This window comes from Mesoplodon densirostris, chromosome 2, assembly GCF_025265405.1.
Source record: "Mesoplodon densirostris isolate mMesDen1 chromosome 2, mMesDen1 primary haplotype, whole genome shotgun sequence".
Classification (NCBI taxonomy): Eukaryota; Metazoa; Chordata; class Mammalia; order Artiodactyla; family Ziphiidae; genus Mesoplodon; species Mesoplodon densirostris.
In genome coordinates this window covers 105668346-105684647 of record NC_082662.1, presented here as the reverse complement: position 1 = coordinate 105684647, position 16302 = coordinate 105668346, and the positions used below count along the sequence as shown (strand labels likewise).

Here is a 16302-nt window from a genome sequence, read left to right as displayed (position 1 = left end):
CGGGCCTTCTGCATTGGGAGAATAGAGTGTTAATCACTGGACTGCCAGGGAAGTCCCAAAAGATGCCTTTTTAAAAACTTGGGTTTAAGTTATTTACATATAGTAAACTATTGTTATGTATTATTATAATATTTATATTAATATGTATTAAACTATATATTATTAAGTTCAGTTATTTATATACAGTAAAGTACTCAATCTAAAGACAGCTCAGTGACTTTTTACATATGCATGCACTCATGAAACCACCACCTGGATAAAGATAAAAAACGTTTCAGTTGCTTCAGAAGTTTCCTTCATGCTATCTCACAGTCTATGCTCCCCTGGCCAGAGGAAATCATTATTCTGACTTTTGTCACCATGGATTCATTTTGCTCATTCTTGGACTACATACCCTTTTGTGTCTGGATTCTTTCACTCAACAATGCTGTGAGATTCATCCATATTGTCATGTAAGTTGGTAGTTTGTTCATTTTTTAAAATTAATTAATTAATTAGTTTATTTATTTCTTTATTTTTGGCTGAGTTGGGTCTTTGTTGCTGTGCGCAGGCTTTCTCTAGTTGCGGCGAGCTGGGGCTACTCTTTGTTGCGGTGTGCAGACTTCTCATTGCGGTGGCTTCTCTTGTTGTGGAGCACGGGCTCTAGGTGCGTGAGCTTCTGTAGTTGTGGCTCGCGGACTCTATAGCTCAGGCTCAGTCGTTGTGGCTCACGGGCTTAGTTGCTCTGCGGCATGTGTGATCTTCCTGGACCAGGGCTTGAACCCATGTCCCCTGCATTGGCAGGCGGATTCTTAACCACTGTGCCACAAGGGAAGCCCTGTTCATTTTTTTTTAATGTGTGTATTCTGTGGTATATATAAACTATAATTAATCCATTCGACTACTGATGGACAATGGGTTTGTTTCCAGTTTTTAGCAATGATGAATAGAGCTATAAATATTCTTGTGTACGTCTTTTGGTACACATAGGCATTCATTTCTCTTGGGTAAATGCAAGGAATGGAATTGCGAGGTCATAGGGTGAATGTATGTTTAATTTTATTAGAAACTACCAAACTATTTTACAAAATAGTTGAACAGATTTACACTCCCATCAGCAGTGTATTGAATTCCAGTTCCTCCAAATTCTTACGAGCATTTGATATTGTCAGTCTTTTCAATTTCAGCCATCCTGATGTAATGAACTTGAGTTTTCATTTGCTGATTATTTACAATGTATGAACTTATTAATAATTCCTTATCCAATGTGGTCCTCCATCTCAGCAAATTGTTCAATGTGACAAATATGCTTCTAGTCAAAACCTCTCTATTAGGCAGTCAGAACTGGTGCAGAAGGAACCTTGGATTCAGAGATGACATGGTAGAAACTCCAAATTTCTAACAAGTAAATTAAACATAAATGCAAGTATCAAAAGGATAAAGTAAATAGAAAGCCAGTTAAAATAATGAACAATGTAACTCTGTCTTATCCCTACACTTTTGGGTAGAAAATTCAGTTAACAAATATTCTTTAAACAAGAAGAATCTGATAATGTGTCATATTTAACAGATATATATTAGCTACCTCTGTGAGCTTGATATAATACCAGAAACTTTCTGATAATTTTGTTCACTTCTCAAAACCCTCAAAAAATCGGTATTATCTCCATTATACAACTTGGGAAAGTAGAAGAGATTGCTGAGGATGGCCATCCTGCTTCGCCTTGGTTCTACCACAGCCCTCGCCCAAACCCTCATCCATCGCCTGAGCTGCTGCTTTTTCAATTCTCTTAAAGAACAGCTGTTCTTTCCCTACTAGATAACATCCAATGGCTCACCCTGTCCACCAAATGAAGTCCGAGTTCTTACCCATGTTCATGATTTCTTTTCCTGCCCTTCCCCGACCGTAGTTAGAGTTTGACCTAACTACGTTTCCATGTTTATCTCCCATTGCTCCCCTCCATAAATCTGACACTTAAATCAAACCAAAGCTATTCTACACACTATGTTTAATTGAAGCTAACTCTGCCCCCAGACCACTGTTTACTCCAACTTCTGCTGTCATAATATTTTTTGACATTTTAAAGTTCAAATGATACCTCCTTTGTGAAGTTGTCTCTGATTTCTCATTGCCCATAGAACTTTACTGCATTAGGGGGTAAAAATTAAAAGCCAGCGTAACAGAAGTCCAAGCTGAGCCTACTGGGAATGCCAGCTTCTCCGGACCTGTCTGATGAGTGGGGAGCCTCCCACAAGCACAATTTGCATGACCCACGTTGCAGGAGAAAGGGGGCCTGTGATGAAGACGTTTAGAGGTTCCTAGGAGCCGAGAATAAGAAATGGAGAGCACAGCATGAAGTCTGTCTCACAGACTGGTTCCAGACAGGCTGGTGTCTAGACCCTATGGAGAAACGAGATGTTAAACGAAAGCTAAAGGAACTGTTTTCACAAGAAAATCTTTAAAGACATGGGGGCACAAACAATCTTGGACCTGTTTGCAATCCAAACAGGGTGTCATGCAAAGATAAAATGAGGGTTAGGCACTCTTCCTTGCTTACCACCGTCCAGCTTTGGCATCTCACATGCTCCAGCATCCTTGCTGCAGTGGGAGCCCATAGATTTGAACAGAACAGCAGGAAGTCCTGTGGGAGGGGACTTGTTTGTGAACTCATATGAATTCCCAGAATCCAAGGGAAGCCCTAGAAATGCTTGAAGAACACTTTATAGATGGCCAAGACTCTGGGGCAAAAGTATGTAGAACTTGGATTATTATTGTTGATTCAATTTCATGTATGTGCATAGATGGGTAAGGCCTGGAAAAACTTGGGTTATGCCTACTTTCATTTATGACTTGAAATGGTTTAAAACTTATCTTCATGTAAGTATCTGATTTGATCCTCATATGAGGTGGATACAATGATCACCAGATTTTTCTGATATCAATGGATTGAGCACAGTGTTGATTGTGGAAAGAGTCCAGAACTTTTTGTCAGTGGGCCTAATTTTGAGCTCTCACTTTTTTGCATATGGAGGAGTGATGCTGGATAAACCCAACCTCTCTGAGCTTCAATTTCTTACCTGCAAGAAAGGAATACCAGCCCCTTTTGCATGGAGATGCCGTGAAACTCTGGGATGAATAACAACTCCTGTACCATTGTGAGAAACTATTATGGCACATGACTTTCTACCAACTGCATTCATCTTCTGCCATAAATCAGTTGTTCCTATCCATGTATCTCAATAGACTGAAAATAATGAAAGGAGCGTAGTCATGCCTTATTCCTCTTTGTGTCATCTTGTCCTGCAACTCGACTTGATGGTGTGGAATACCTTGGGGTGATTAGTTTCTCATCGTTAGTGGGAGTGTGGTAGAGAGGATTCATGCATCAGAACTGCTTGGACTAGACACCAGTCCGGAGAGCCTAAGATTATTTATTAAAGTCGTCAGATATACAACAGATACAGATATAACACCTCAAATCAAGTTTCCCAGGAACATAATACATGGCTAAAACTGACAGAACATTAGCCACTGAAAGAGAGCAGGGAGTGGCAAACTTTTTCCATGAAGGGCCAGATGGTAAACATTTTAGGTGTTTCAGGTCATAGAGTCTATCGTGACAACTACTCATCTCAGCCATTATATCATGACAGTAGCCATAGATAATATCTAGACAAATGGGAGTGCCTGTATTCCGACAAACTGCATTTTAAAAAACAGGTAGTGGGCCACATTTGGCCTGTGGGCTACAGGTAGCCAACTCCTGAGACAGAGGTTTGTCCTGTTGCCAGGGAGGATTTACACAAGAAGCTGAAAATAAAACCAGGTGGTGACATAGAATAGAAAAGCTGAAATCAATGAGTAAAAGTAAACTTCTCTGTTAAGACTGAAAAACTAAAATGACCAAGGGCATAATTGGAGAGAGAAGAGGTTTCACGTAAAAATGCCTGCTGAATTGGATGAAAACAAATTTTATTCTAAAGAAGTTCAGAAAGGTAGAAAGAAGGCGCTGGGGTTTCAGTTACCTGAAAACTACTATGAGCTAAATGGTGTGGTGTGACGTCCTAGAAAATCCAACGTGCTCTATCTAGTTCCCATTAATGAAAACAGAGCATCCAGAAAAAACTAGGTGATAGTCCCAGGGGAGCAGGGTGGAGTCTGCTTGAGTCACCACTGGATCCCTTGCACCTATCCCAGTGCTCGACACCCAGGAGGTGCTCACTGGGCAGTAATCATTCCCATGCTCTGCTCTGGGTGGGGCAGTCGGATATTTGAGTGTCTGGTCTGTGCAGTCAAATGTGACAGACTGGTGTTTGAGCTGAGAGCTGAAAGGCAGTATCCAGGCAAGGAGGGAGAACAGTGGTTGGGGGTAAGAGTACCTGAAATGGGGGCAGCACCAGGATCTATTCTGATTCTCTGATGGGGCTCAATTCCATTCTCTTTCCTTTCAGTATTCAATTAAAATACAGGTTTCTGCAAAAAACGGGGGGGGGGGGCGGAGCATCACACTTCAATGTTAAGAAATCTTAACATTAGCTTTGCTTTTGGAAAAATTTGCTCCCTTACCTGAGAGAGAAGAAATAAATGCTCTCACCTGTTTAAAAAAACATTTGGAGTATTTCAGATGAGGCTACAAAGGGAGATGAATTCAAGGAACCGGTAGGCCTGCAGTGGGAGTTCTCATAGCCACCAAAAATCCCCTTGCAAAGGAACTAATTATGTTTGGAGAGGACGTGTGTGCCTGATAAAATAATTAAAAATAAATTGCTATCCTTGGAAATGCAAATTAATGAGTGTTAAAGCAACCCTGTTGGTCACATAGATAATAAATAGATGTGTTTTCTCATGTCTGTTAGGTGGCACTGATTGATTTCCAATTCTGGCTACAACAGGGCCTAAGCTGCTTTTGAAACAAAGGTGAGGGGACCCCAGGCCCAGTGCGGACAGTTGTTATCTCCTAGGGGACAGTGGTTGGAAGCCTTCAGCCATGACACTCCCCATCCCCCTCCTCCTGACTTTTCCTGGCTGAGAATAGAGGGTGCTGAGATGACTATTCCCCCTGAACTCCTGGCCCCCGCCGGCGCAGGACGGGATGGTGGCACTGTTAACTCCTCTGCCCTCAGATAACTGCCACAGGCTCCTTTCCTGCTACCTGGTGCTGTCAGGTCAAGGAAAATAAGGCCTTGGCTAAGAAGAGCCAGGAGCCAGATGGACCTTTGGGTGTGGGGAGGAAAGGGAGATATGAGGCCTTGGGGAGCTGAATGGAGCACTGTTGCAAAATTTTTTTTAAAGTTTTTCCTTAGCCATGACTTAATAAGTCTTATGGAGAAAAGAAAGAAAAAAAAAAAGAAAAGAAAGTCAGGCTACAAAATACCTTATCCTTTCACTAAAGAACCAATACTGATTAAGCACCTACTATGCAGAGCTTGCTCGTCAGTGGCATTTATAGATGGGATGGAGATGGAGTGGAGGAGAAAATGGGATTTCTGCCTTGAAAGAAGTCACAGTCTGATTGGGTGGCAGATTTGATGTGAATGAAGGGCATAGTCCCAACCCCTTTTCCTTGCTGGCATCAGGTCCTTTCCTACGCTTCTTATCTGGAGGCAAAAGATTACCTGGATCCAGTGTAGCAGGACCACTGAGTGTTGTCCAGGGAATCAGTGACGTAAGAGAGGGAAGCATCGCCCTGGGCTCTGCCATGGGATCTCATTTAATCCCCAGCAGCTGTGTGAGGGAGGTACTCCTCTCCTTACAGATCTTATGGATGGGGAGCCTAAGCCTCGTGAGGTGTGGCAAGCGGAAGACAGTGTAACAGAGTCACCTAGCTCCTGGGGGGGATGCAATGGGTAGATGAGGTGACACACGAAGAAACACTTAACGGTTTCTGGCACCACATACGCGCTCAATAAACGTTCCCTCTGAGTCCTAGGTACCTCACCCCAGGCCGCAGACTCAGAGGGGGACAGAGGCAGGGGCCACCCCTCTGCTGGTCAGTCCAGTTCCAAAGTCCACACTCTTTCCACAGGGCTGCAGGTGCCTCTCGGGATCCAACTGTATTCACCGTCCTCTTCCAGTCTGTGTGTGGTCCTGCTTCCAGCCCTTTTCAGGTCCACCCAGAGGGCCTTTTCTTTCTGTATGTTTAGACTCAGAGTTGACAACTTCCTGGCCTTCCAGTACAGGCAGAGGAGGGAAAGGAACAGAAGGATGAGCATAACGAAAGGGCAGATGAATAGGAAATAGAGTAAAGGTGCTGACGAGCAGATCCTGGAAGGAAACGTGGGCTCTGCAACAGAAAGGAAGAAAACAAAGAGAATAATTAGTCTCCAGCTTACTTGTACTCATCACTTATAAACACTTCTGGGATTTATTCTTACAGGAAAATATATGTAAGAATAACGGGGCCACATGGCAGTGTGCCCCTTAAATCACATGCGAGGAGCAAAGGAAAGGGAGCTGGGAGAAGAGAGCTCCAGGATGGCCTGTTCCAGCCTGACTCCCCCTCACCCAACAATTTCCAACCACCAGAGGTTCCCATGACCTACTTAAAACGAACAGCCCGAAAGAAAAACAAAACAAAAAAGAAAACCTCTCCTTTAATCTTCTTTCCTCAGAAAAGATATCTATAATTCAACCCTCGTTCCCAACTCTGTTGCTGGTCCTGAATTTTTAACTGAGTTATTCCCACTGCTGCTTCTGAAAACACACACACACACACACACATGCACGCACACGCACGCACACACGTGTGCACACACGCGCGTGCACACGCACGCTCTGCACTGTCCTTATAAAACAACAGCAGCTACAAGTAAGAAGCACCATCCCTTCCTGAATCTTCAAACTGGTCTCACACTCCCCCACCCCCATTCAGCTCCTTTCCCCTCTTGCTCTTACCTCTACCTGGCGTGCTCACTGCACCGTACCCTCGAGGTCCTACTGGCCTCACTCTCCATCACTCCAGCCTCCCACCTCTCCTCAGGCACAGCTTTCCTCTTCTTTCTATCCTCTTCTCACACATGCCTTTGTTTAGACCTCGTTCATCCCCTTTTAACCATCTTTGTCATCACAGTTACTTGAGTAGGTCTGACAGTGTCCTTTGTTTCTATAGTCCTTGCAGTGCCTAGCACATGTGCCTGATAACGTTTGCTGATCTGAATTAAACTGGATTCACTGCAACCACATGGGCAAAGGCTACTATATAAAGGCATGCTGAAGCATCCGGCAGCTGCAGTCTGAGGGGAAGCTCTGTCAACACATGGACACACAGAGCACGCACCAGCAGCCCCCCAGGGGCTCCTGGCCACACAGTCAGGGAGGCAAAGGCGAGAGAACTGCCAATGCCACAGGCTCCAGGAAGCAGTGCCTCGAGTTACTAGTCAAAGGACAGGGATTTAGCCTCTCGATGCAGAAAGACATATGCTTAAAGAGACACCAACTATTAAATGTAGTCTTCTGACTACATTTATTTATGACAGGATATTCAAAACCAGGGCTGTTCTGAAAAATCTGATGCTAATAGTAGCTGTGCTTTTATTGGGAAACTGTAATGACCTAAGCACTTTCTTCTTTAGAGGTTAAGCTGTAGGATTCATGGGATTACAGACGCTTAGAGATGAAGATGACAGGTTTAGAGGTCATTGCGACCAACCTCATGCTGCAAGAATTCCATTTTCGGCATTGCAGATACATTTTGCACATTGGAGGACATCTGTTTGTGGGAGGTTAACAAAGAATCTAAACCTGTGTCCAGCTCCTGCATTGTAAACTCCGGGAGGAGAGGGCCTATATCTTACGCATCTTTTCCTCTTGTGCAGCACTTTGTTCATAGGTCATCAATGGAGACTAAAGAATGAGTCAATTGAACGAGTGATTTGCGCACACAGGAACCCAGGAGTAGCTGCCATCATGTTACCCAGAGTAAAGATCATCACTGAACATTAGCCTGGCAGCTCTGAACAGGGCTGGCAAGGAGCTACGGGGGTTTGTTGCCCGGTTCTTCTCTGGTCTCATTTATATTCTCCATCCTAGATTTGGTTTTTGTTTTTGAAAGGGTGGGCAATGATAAAGATAGATTTTGAATTCTTTCTCATCTCCTCTCCACATCCTACCTGACCCTTCTCTCCAAGGCCCTGCTTGACTACAACATTTCTCCCAGGTCTTACCTGAATACATTTGAAAGCATGTGGTTAAGAAGGAGGTACAGACTGAAATGCTGAAAGAGAATAGAGCTGTAGAGTGGGTAAGAGTTCTGGCCTTGCTACTTCACACTACTCATGTGCAGAGTAGGGATTGAGCACCTACTATGTCTCAAAGAGAGCTGGGTTCAAATCGTGGCTCTATAACTTACTGCTATTGACTTTGGACAAATTACTTTTCCTCTCTCTCTAATCATTAGTTTCCTAGTCAATCAAGTGAGGATAATAATTTCTAGAGTTGTGATGAGATAATGCTTAATAAAGCATTAAACAGTGCTTAGCACATTTGTTGAGTCAGCAAGAAATAAATATCAGCTAGAAAGCTACTGAGAAAGTTAGGAAAATCATAGGCAACTTTTTCCCAAGAGACCAGGCAGAAAAGAGGGCTGAACCTGCTGATTCCTCACGCAGGGACCACAGACTTGGCCATGTCCTTCCACAGCCCACGTCTCTCCCTTAAATCTCCAATCTCTCTGTCCCCTGGGTGGGTGGATGACATTCAGCTGAGAGTCAAATGATTACTTGGGAGACTCTGGCTTCCTGTTCCAATCATGAGAGGCAGAGAACTGGGAGGTAAGAGTCCGTGGCACCCATGTGTCACCATTGCTAGGATGGTGGTGTGATGTTGGGGGGATGGGGCCGGCACACAGAAGGTGGAAAGAAACTTGGCACTTGGACTTTCTGCCACTGAGACTCTAACCTTCCATGTGAAGGGACTGCCAGAGGGCTTGACTATCTAAATGGGGCTGGGCTTAGAGCAATCTGCCATCCAAAGATGACAAAGTGTGCCCTACGCAGTGCCGAATTGGCCAACAGCTAGAAACTGTCAGCTCCAGTGCTTCTAAATTACCTCTCCTGGGAGGGCGGTGTTTGCTCTGGATCCCACAGTCACCATTCCCACCATCTGCCTCTCACCCGTATCTGGATTAGCATTAGTGACATTCAAAACCATTAAGGTTTGGCATTTTGAAGCAATCTGAGTAAGTGCTCAGTGCTCCAAGTACAAGGCCTGTAAGGCAGAGCCAAAAGTCTAATGAGAACACTTCATCACAAGGTTTAGTTTGTAACTTGCTTCTACCCCCAGCCAAACACATCATGAGGAGCATTCCCTTCTGATATTACCCCAGAAATACTGACTTGTGAAGAAGAAAGGTGGAGGATGATGAGGGGACTACCAAGGCACCCCCAACCCCAGACTTGGGCAGCTGACATGCCAGGTGTGGCCATGTGGGAGGGGTGGCTCCTGTCAAGAACTGAAAGCAGGATTAGGTAACCTGATACAAGTGCATCCCAGAGTAAGTGAGCCCCTTACAGCAGCAGTTTCAACTCCATTGAAGAGTCGCTTGCTCATTTTTCATCAAGCATTTGTTGAACTGAGCACTATGTGCCAGGCCTTGTTGGAAGCACCAGGGCAGCGTTGATAAATAGCATGTTCTCTCCAGAAATATCAGTGTGATAGGGGCATATCTCCTTTGAGAATCCACTTTCTAAATATATCCTTACCCCCCAAAAGCCAGGAAATAGTGACAAATACCATTCTACTACAAATAATCCAGTCCCCAGAAAGCTTTATAACCTTGCCTATTAATCACAGAGAATTCTCTAGAATGAGATACAAAAAGACTCAAGTAGCTGTAGCCCCGGCTTTGGCTTAGTCATAGCTAAGGAAGTAAGATGGAGAGGAAAAATGCAAGGTGCATTCCACCAGGGAAATATCTCTTAACTTTTCTGCCTTCACAGGAGCCATATGTTTCACAGTTTTATCAAGTAGTCCTAAACTAACCCAACCCAGAATTGCCAAATAAAGGTGGTAGAAAACCATTTGAGAAGTGAGAATTGGTAGCCTATTGTATTTAAACTGGACTTTATTAATACACAGGCTGGTCCTGACCAGGAGGGAAGCTACACAGATTCAGTATTTGAGTATTGTTTCTGTGCCAAGCACTGTGCTAGTGCTGAGAACAAGACATTCAGTCTTTGCCTTCTCAGAAGGTATTGTATGGCACTGATGATGGATGTTAAACAGGTGGGATGACTAAGAAAATAAGGTAAGTCACTGAGAAAGTGGCAGTTAAGTTGGTCGGTGAATGATTAGTAGGTGTTGATCTGGGACAGATACCATGAAAGAGCATTCCAATCAGGAGATGGTCTAAGTTCACTCAAGATGTTAGACTGGGCTTCCCTGGTGGCACAGTGGTTGAGAGTCCGCCTGCCGATGCAGGGGACACGGGTTCGTGCCCCGGTCTGGGAGGATCCCACATGCCGCAGAGCGGCTGGGCCCGTGAGCCATGGCCGCTGAGCCTGCGCATCCGGAGCCTGTGTTCCGCAGCGGGAGAGGCCACAACAATGAGAGGCCCACGTACCGCAAAAAAAAAAAAAAAAAGATGTTGGACTGTCAGTCATATCCATTCTCTTCTAATCTTCCTCTTCTTCCTCTCTACTGGCTCTTTGCTCTCTAGATGTAACAGTGCTCAAGTCCCTACCATCTTCAAACCAAAACAGAACAGAGCAAAGCTTCACTGCACCTCTTGCCATTTGCTCTTGTCTTCTCTCTTTCCCTTTACATCAAAGCTCTTGAAAGCATGAACTGGATTTGATGTGTCCACTTTCTCCCTGCAGTCTGACTTTTCTCACTATTTTTCTGTAACTGCCCTATATTGTTAAACCCAATGGATATTTTCCTATTTTTGTCTTAATTGGCCTCTTTGCACCAGTCAAATCTGTCAGCTCTCCCTACTCTTGATCCCTCCTGCCTCTGGTGTCTATGATACCACCATACCCTGGTTCTCCTCCTACCTCTAGGCTACTCCTTCCATTCTCCTTCACAGGTTCCTCTGCTGCAGTCCCCCGAGAAATAGCAGTGTATCTCAGGGATCCATCCTTGGGCATCATTATAGGCCATAAGCTGATGATTTCTAATCTATAACACTGGTAGAGATCTCATTTGGAAATCCTGAAGTTTATTGGACAGGTTTCCCTAGATGACTCACCAGTACTCCAAACTCAATTCCAGTCCAACTTATTCAAAATTGAACTCATCTTCCCCTATAGTCCTTTCTCCTATATTACCTCATTTAGTGACTGTCCCCACTATACACCTTAGGCCAGAAACCTGGTATTCATCCTCGATTCTCTTCTGCTCATTCACCATCCACATACACCTAATCAGTCTCTAAATCCTGAAGAACCCATCTCCTAATACGGAATGCAGAATGCCTGTCTTTCTCTCAGCCCTCACAGGCACTGCCTTAATTCAGGCCTTCACCTTGTCTCACCTGGGTCCCTACAATCAACTTCAAATAGTCCTCCCTTCTCTGTGCCTACCTCCCTTTCAATTCATTTTTAACACTGTTCCCAGGAAGAGCTTTCTAAAATGCAAATCTGATGTGTCACTCTCCTGCCTGAACTTGTTCAATGACACTCTGTAACTTCCAAAAGAAAGCTCATCTTCCCTAGCTCCATATAAAAGACCCACTTGACGTCTGTACCTGTTCCATCCCACTAGCCTCCTCTCTTGCCATCCTACCACAGTTTCTCTGATCATCTAGCATATACTTTCCTTTTCCCAAAACATGTGCCTTCCTTTTTATAGGCCCCATACTCTGGGGAACCTTTCCAGGTCTCCTCCCCACCCAGCTCTTCATCCCAGCCCTGCCTCTGCTCCTTCCTTAGTATCCCGAGACGACTTCTTTCATGACACGTATCATGTTGGACTTTACTTCCCCACCAGACTCAGCTCTGTGGGAACAGATTCCATAATACATTTTTTGTGTGTCCTCAGAACCTCATATAGTTATTTATTGAACAAATTAAAATATTTTATCACATAAATAGATATATATACATAGGGAGATGTATGTGTGTGTGTGTGTGTGTGTGTGTGTGTGTCACTAGCATGTTTGGAGGTATAAGGGGAGAAGGAGGTAACATTTGTGGAGCACTTACAATACACCAGGGACTGTGCTAGATACTTCATATGCATTTGTACCATAATCCTCATTTTATGAGAAAGCTGAGTAACCAGGGTATGACTTCATAGCTAGTAGGGAGGTGATAGAGCTGCAATTTGAGACTAGGCTTGTCTGATTCCAAACCCTGGGATTTTTCATCACCCACACTGTCTTCCCAATTACCAGAAAGGAACAGCCAGGCAGAAGTGAGATGCTATATTATAAAGATTTACTTGGGAACACTTAACTGTACTTATAATGAAAACCCTCAGGTTCTCATGGCACAGGCGTTCCAGTTCCTTCAGTTGTGAAGAATACAAAGACCATTCAGTTTGTAACATTTTCTTTCCAGAGTTCATCTTTTTAAAAACTTTACACCTGTTTTAAAAGAATTCCACAAAGATGAACTGTATATGTATGCTTTGAAAGTTCCTATCTGTCTCAGAGGAGATGTGCTTTTTAGCCACAGAATATAAACTTTTTACAGTTATTATCTATTCATTCTACTGCAAAAATGGCGGAATCTACAGAGCCTAGGAATTCCAGTGGGAAAACATGTACGGGTGGGGACTTCCTATAATTGTTGGAATGGAAGAAAAGCTGATAGGAAGATAAATTCTCCCTGGATACTTGGGAGAAGAATCCTGCTGAAGAATAGTCAGGGGAAGAGAATGATGGACCCCAGCGAACAAGTTAGATAACTCTGACTTCCACTCTAGAAGCCTTGCTGGGGCTGGGATGCAACTGTCCCAACTCTGAGAAGGTGCCATCCGTTCTCAGTAGCCCTCTTTCCCTCCTACAGACTGTCCCCAAAGCTAGCTGGTGCTGTAGGGATGTTATCTTTATTGATCCTTTCTACTCTTCCTGGGATGGGGCACCAAGACCACACCCCTGCCTCTCCAGTGACCCTCTCTCACTGTAAGTTTAACCTATAGCTCACCTCTCACCTTATCCTTAAACCCCACCAGAAAGAAATGGCTCAGAGGATGAGCAGGCTACAACATCTACTGGCTCCTTAATCACCTGGGAAGATTTACTGGTCTGGCTGGAGGAATTTTTGCTTAATGAATGCCTATTACACACCTGGCACTGCACTGGCTGGAAGGAAGCCCTCTCCTCCTTCACGACCTCTTGTTCTACACACCTCCTAAAGCTGAGCACTCAGCAGGATAAGTTGACCTTCCCACACAGAGAAGGGTCACCCTTTGGCCAATGGTCTTCAAGCAGCTGTCTTTTTGCCAGAGCCTGTAAACAACTTCTATGGGACACACTTCCTCCCTTGATGACTTTCAAGGTGCAATCAGGAGAGGCACACCCAATGACTATCATGACCAAAAATCTGATAGCTTATTGAACACATCAATAAGAAGCTTGCCACTTATTCGTTGAGAAAGATTTTTTTTTGGGGGGTTCATTTTGACTCAGGGAGCATTTAGATATAGCTGATTTTGGTTCAACCAGATCAAACACAAAGTCACCAGGTCCCTATGGCTCATCTCACTCCCCCCACAGGTCAGCCTTCTGAGATTGGAGAGTCAGCCAAGAGGTAAGAATGTCTGCTTCAAACATTATTTGGTTATTTAAAGGGATAAAATGTTGATGGCTTTTTTGTTTAAGAGGGAAAGATGGGGAGGAGGTCAGATGCCCTTGACATTTATATGTCCATGCCAAAACCTCATGTAACCTTGTCTGCCCAAACTGAGTTACTGTTGAGAGAAATGGCGAAGTCATTTTCTTTCGGGAATCTGTAAATTGTTTTCAGTCTGAAAAGAAGCAAAACATAGCTGGGTGGGGGCCTCCCTGGTGGCGCAGTGGTTGAGAGTCCGCCTGCCGATGCAGGGGATACGGGTTCGTGCCCCGATCTGGGAGGATCCCATATGCCGCGGAGCGGCTGGGCCCGTGAGCCATGGCCGCTGGGCCTGCGCATCCGGAGCCTGTGCTCCGCAGCGGGAGAGGCCACAGCAGTGAGAGGCCCGCATACCGCAAAAAAAAAAAAAAACATAGCTGGGTGGGAAAGCATAGGAGGGGAGACAAAGATTCTCCTGACCACAAGCCATGGCAGATGAAGCGCTAGTTACCTGAAGGCAGCACCGTAAGCACCACGTGCTGTGACTCGTCTGATGCTTGGCTGACCCACTTGCTTGGGTTACCGTGTAGCTGCCACTCTGCCACCCTGCACCAGTACCTTCCAGCATCCTCCCTCTCCACTCGATGCATCATCAGGACAAAGTCTGCAGGGGATGAACGGTAACAGTGCAGGCGCCTCCTGAGCCCCTCTTCGCCATACTCCAGCAAGCCATCATGCTGCAGGTGCACCAGCATTTTACTTCCAGAATTTTCTCTGTTCCAGTACCACATCACAGAGAACAGGGAGGCTGGGCTGCCCGCACTCTCCAGGCTGCAGCGGATGGCCACCTCACTGTGCTCGGAGGCATTTTCTGTCCCGGACACTTTGGAGATGCGTACCTTACTTCCTAGGAAATAAAATGGCGGTAAGTTCGAGAAGAACCCAGATCTTAGATAGGACACCTCCTCTGAAAAGTCTACTTCTCATTGAAGGGATGCCATCTTATAATTTTTAGATATCAGGTCCTTCATCTTTAACACTTTTCCTTGACCCTTATCCTTCTTCCATATTTTCCAGAACATTCTCTGTTCTGAATCAAACCAGGCACTTCCCTTCATCAGTCTGCCTCTTGCCTGCTGGACCTGACACTGAAAACCACCCAGCTTTGCAGGATGTTCTGCCCTGCTGCTTTTACTTCTCCCAGCTCAGCTCTCCCTTCTGCTTCCCAGAAAGGCCATTCAAAATTTCCAGCTCACCCCTCAAGTCCCATGTTCCATCACTACCCCTTTTTTTTTTTTTTGCAAATTACCCTCGTCCCATACACCAGATATCACCTCAGGTATTAGACGCAAGGAAAGAGGAGGTTACCCAAGAGACTGAGCATTTTCATACATGTGTTAGAATATCACTCAAGGAGACTATTTACATGATTGGATTAGACTAAGTTTTAAACAGATTTTGACATTTACTTTTTAAAAATGTTCCCCTTTTAACTCACAGGTGAGGACTTGGAAGGCTAGAGTAATCACACACAAAATAAATTATAGTATGCACTAAATTTTCAACTCTACTACAAACATATTTATTGATCTATCTTTAAAAGAACATCTTTGTCTGATCCTAGATTCTTTTTTAGCTACCATCTTTACTCTCTCTTGCCCTTTATAGGGAAGCATGTGAAATATTAGTTTACATGGTACTGTCTCTGCTTCCTCACCTCAGATTACTCCCTACTTTTTTTTTTTTTTTTTTTTTTCTGTACGCGGGCCTCTCACTGTTGTGGCCTCTCCCGTTGTGGAGCACAGGCTCCGGACGCGCAGGCTCAGCAGCCATGGCTCACGGGCCCAGCCACTCCGCGGCATGTGAGATCCTCCCAGACCGGGACACGAACCCACGTCCCCTGCATCGGCAGGCGGACTCCCAACCACTGCGCCACCAGGGAAGCCCTACTCCCTACTTTATTGCCATCAGCCTTCCAATCTCATCACTATGCTCTGGCCAAGGTCCCCAGAAAAGGCCCGATTTCCCAGCTCAAGAGACCTTCCAGTCTTTTTTGTCCTCTCTGCAGTTTCTGTCACTGAAATCCATTTTCTTCTGATATCCTCTCCTCCTTTGATTTCAGAGAAAGCATCCCTCCTACAATTCTTACGTATCCTTCTCAGTCTCTTTCCCTGGGGCCTCTTCCTTAACTTACTTCCTACACCAGGGTACACAGCTAGCTACTCCCAGCCAGCCACACACAGCCCACAAATATGTTTTATTTGACATCTTCAGTATTTTAAAAGAATTTGAATTCATTATGGACATTCCAAAATGAGTGATGTCACCAAAAAAGGATTTTAGGCATTTCTTGATAGACTAAAAGATTGAACAGCACTGGTCCCACATTTCTGAATGGGAAGTGCTGGCTTGAGCTAAGAAATGGTGTGCACTTCTTAAAGGGGTGGGCACACACTGTCAAGATTCAGCTTGGACAACTGGGAGAAAGGGATGCCAGCCACCCAGATGGAGAATGGAGTGGCCATGAGCCTTGTGGGATGGCCAAGATGATAAACGCCATCATGATGATTTGGGACATAAGGATGATTTGGGATATGCTGAGTGTGAGGC

At 44.8% G+C, this 16302-nt stretch overlaps 1 protein-coding gene across 1 annotated transcript in view; it reads right to left on the bottom strand.

The window, feature by feature from the left end:
• Nucleotides 1-5970: 5970 nt before the first annotated feature.
• Nucleotides 5971-16302, bottom strand: part of CD101 (CD101 molecule) — a 34274-nt gene continuing 23942 nt past the window's right edge. The window contains exons 8-9 of the mRNA XM_060120014.1: nucleotides 14204-14599; nucleotides 5971-6263 (exon numbers count right to left, since the gene is read on the bottom strand). Coding sequence (XP_059975997.1) covers nucleotides 5971-6263; nucleotides 14204-14599 — 689 coding nt within the window. The remainder of the gene's footprint in view (nucleotides 6264-14203; nucleotides 14600-16302) is intronic.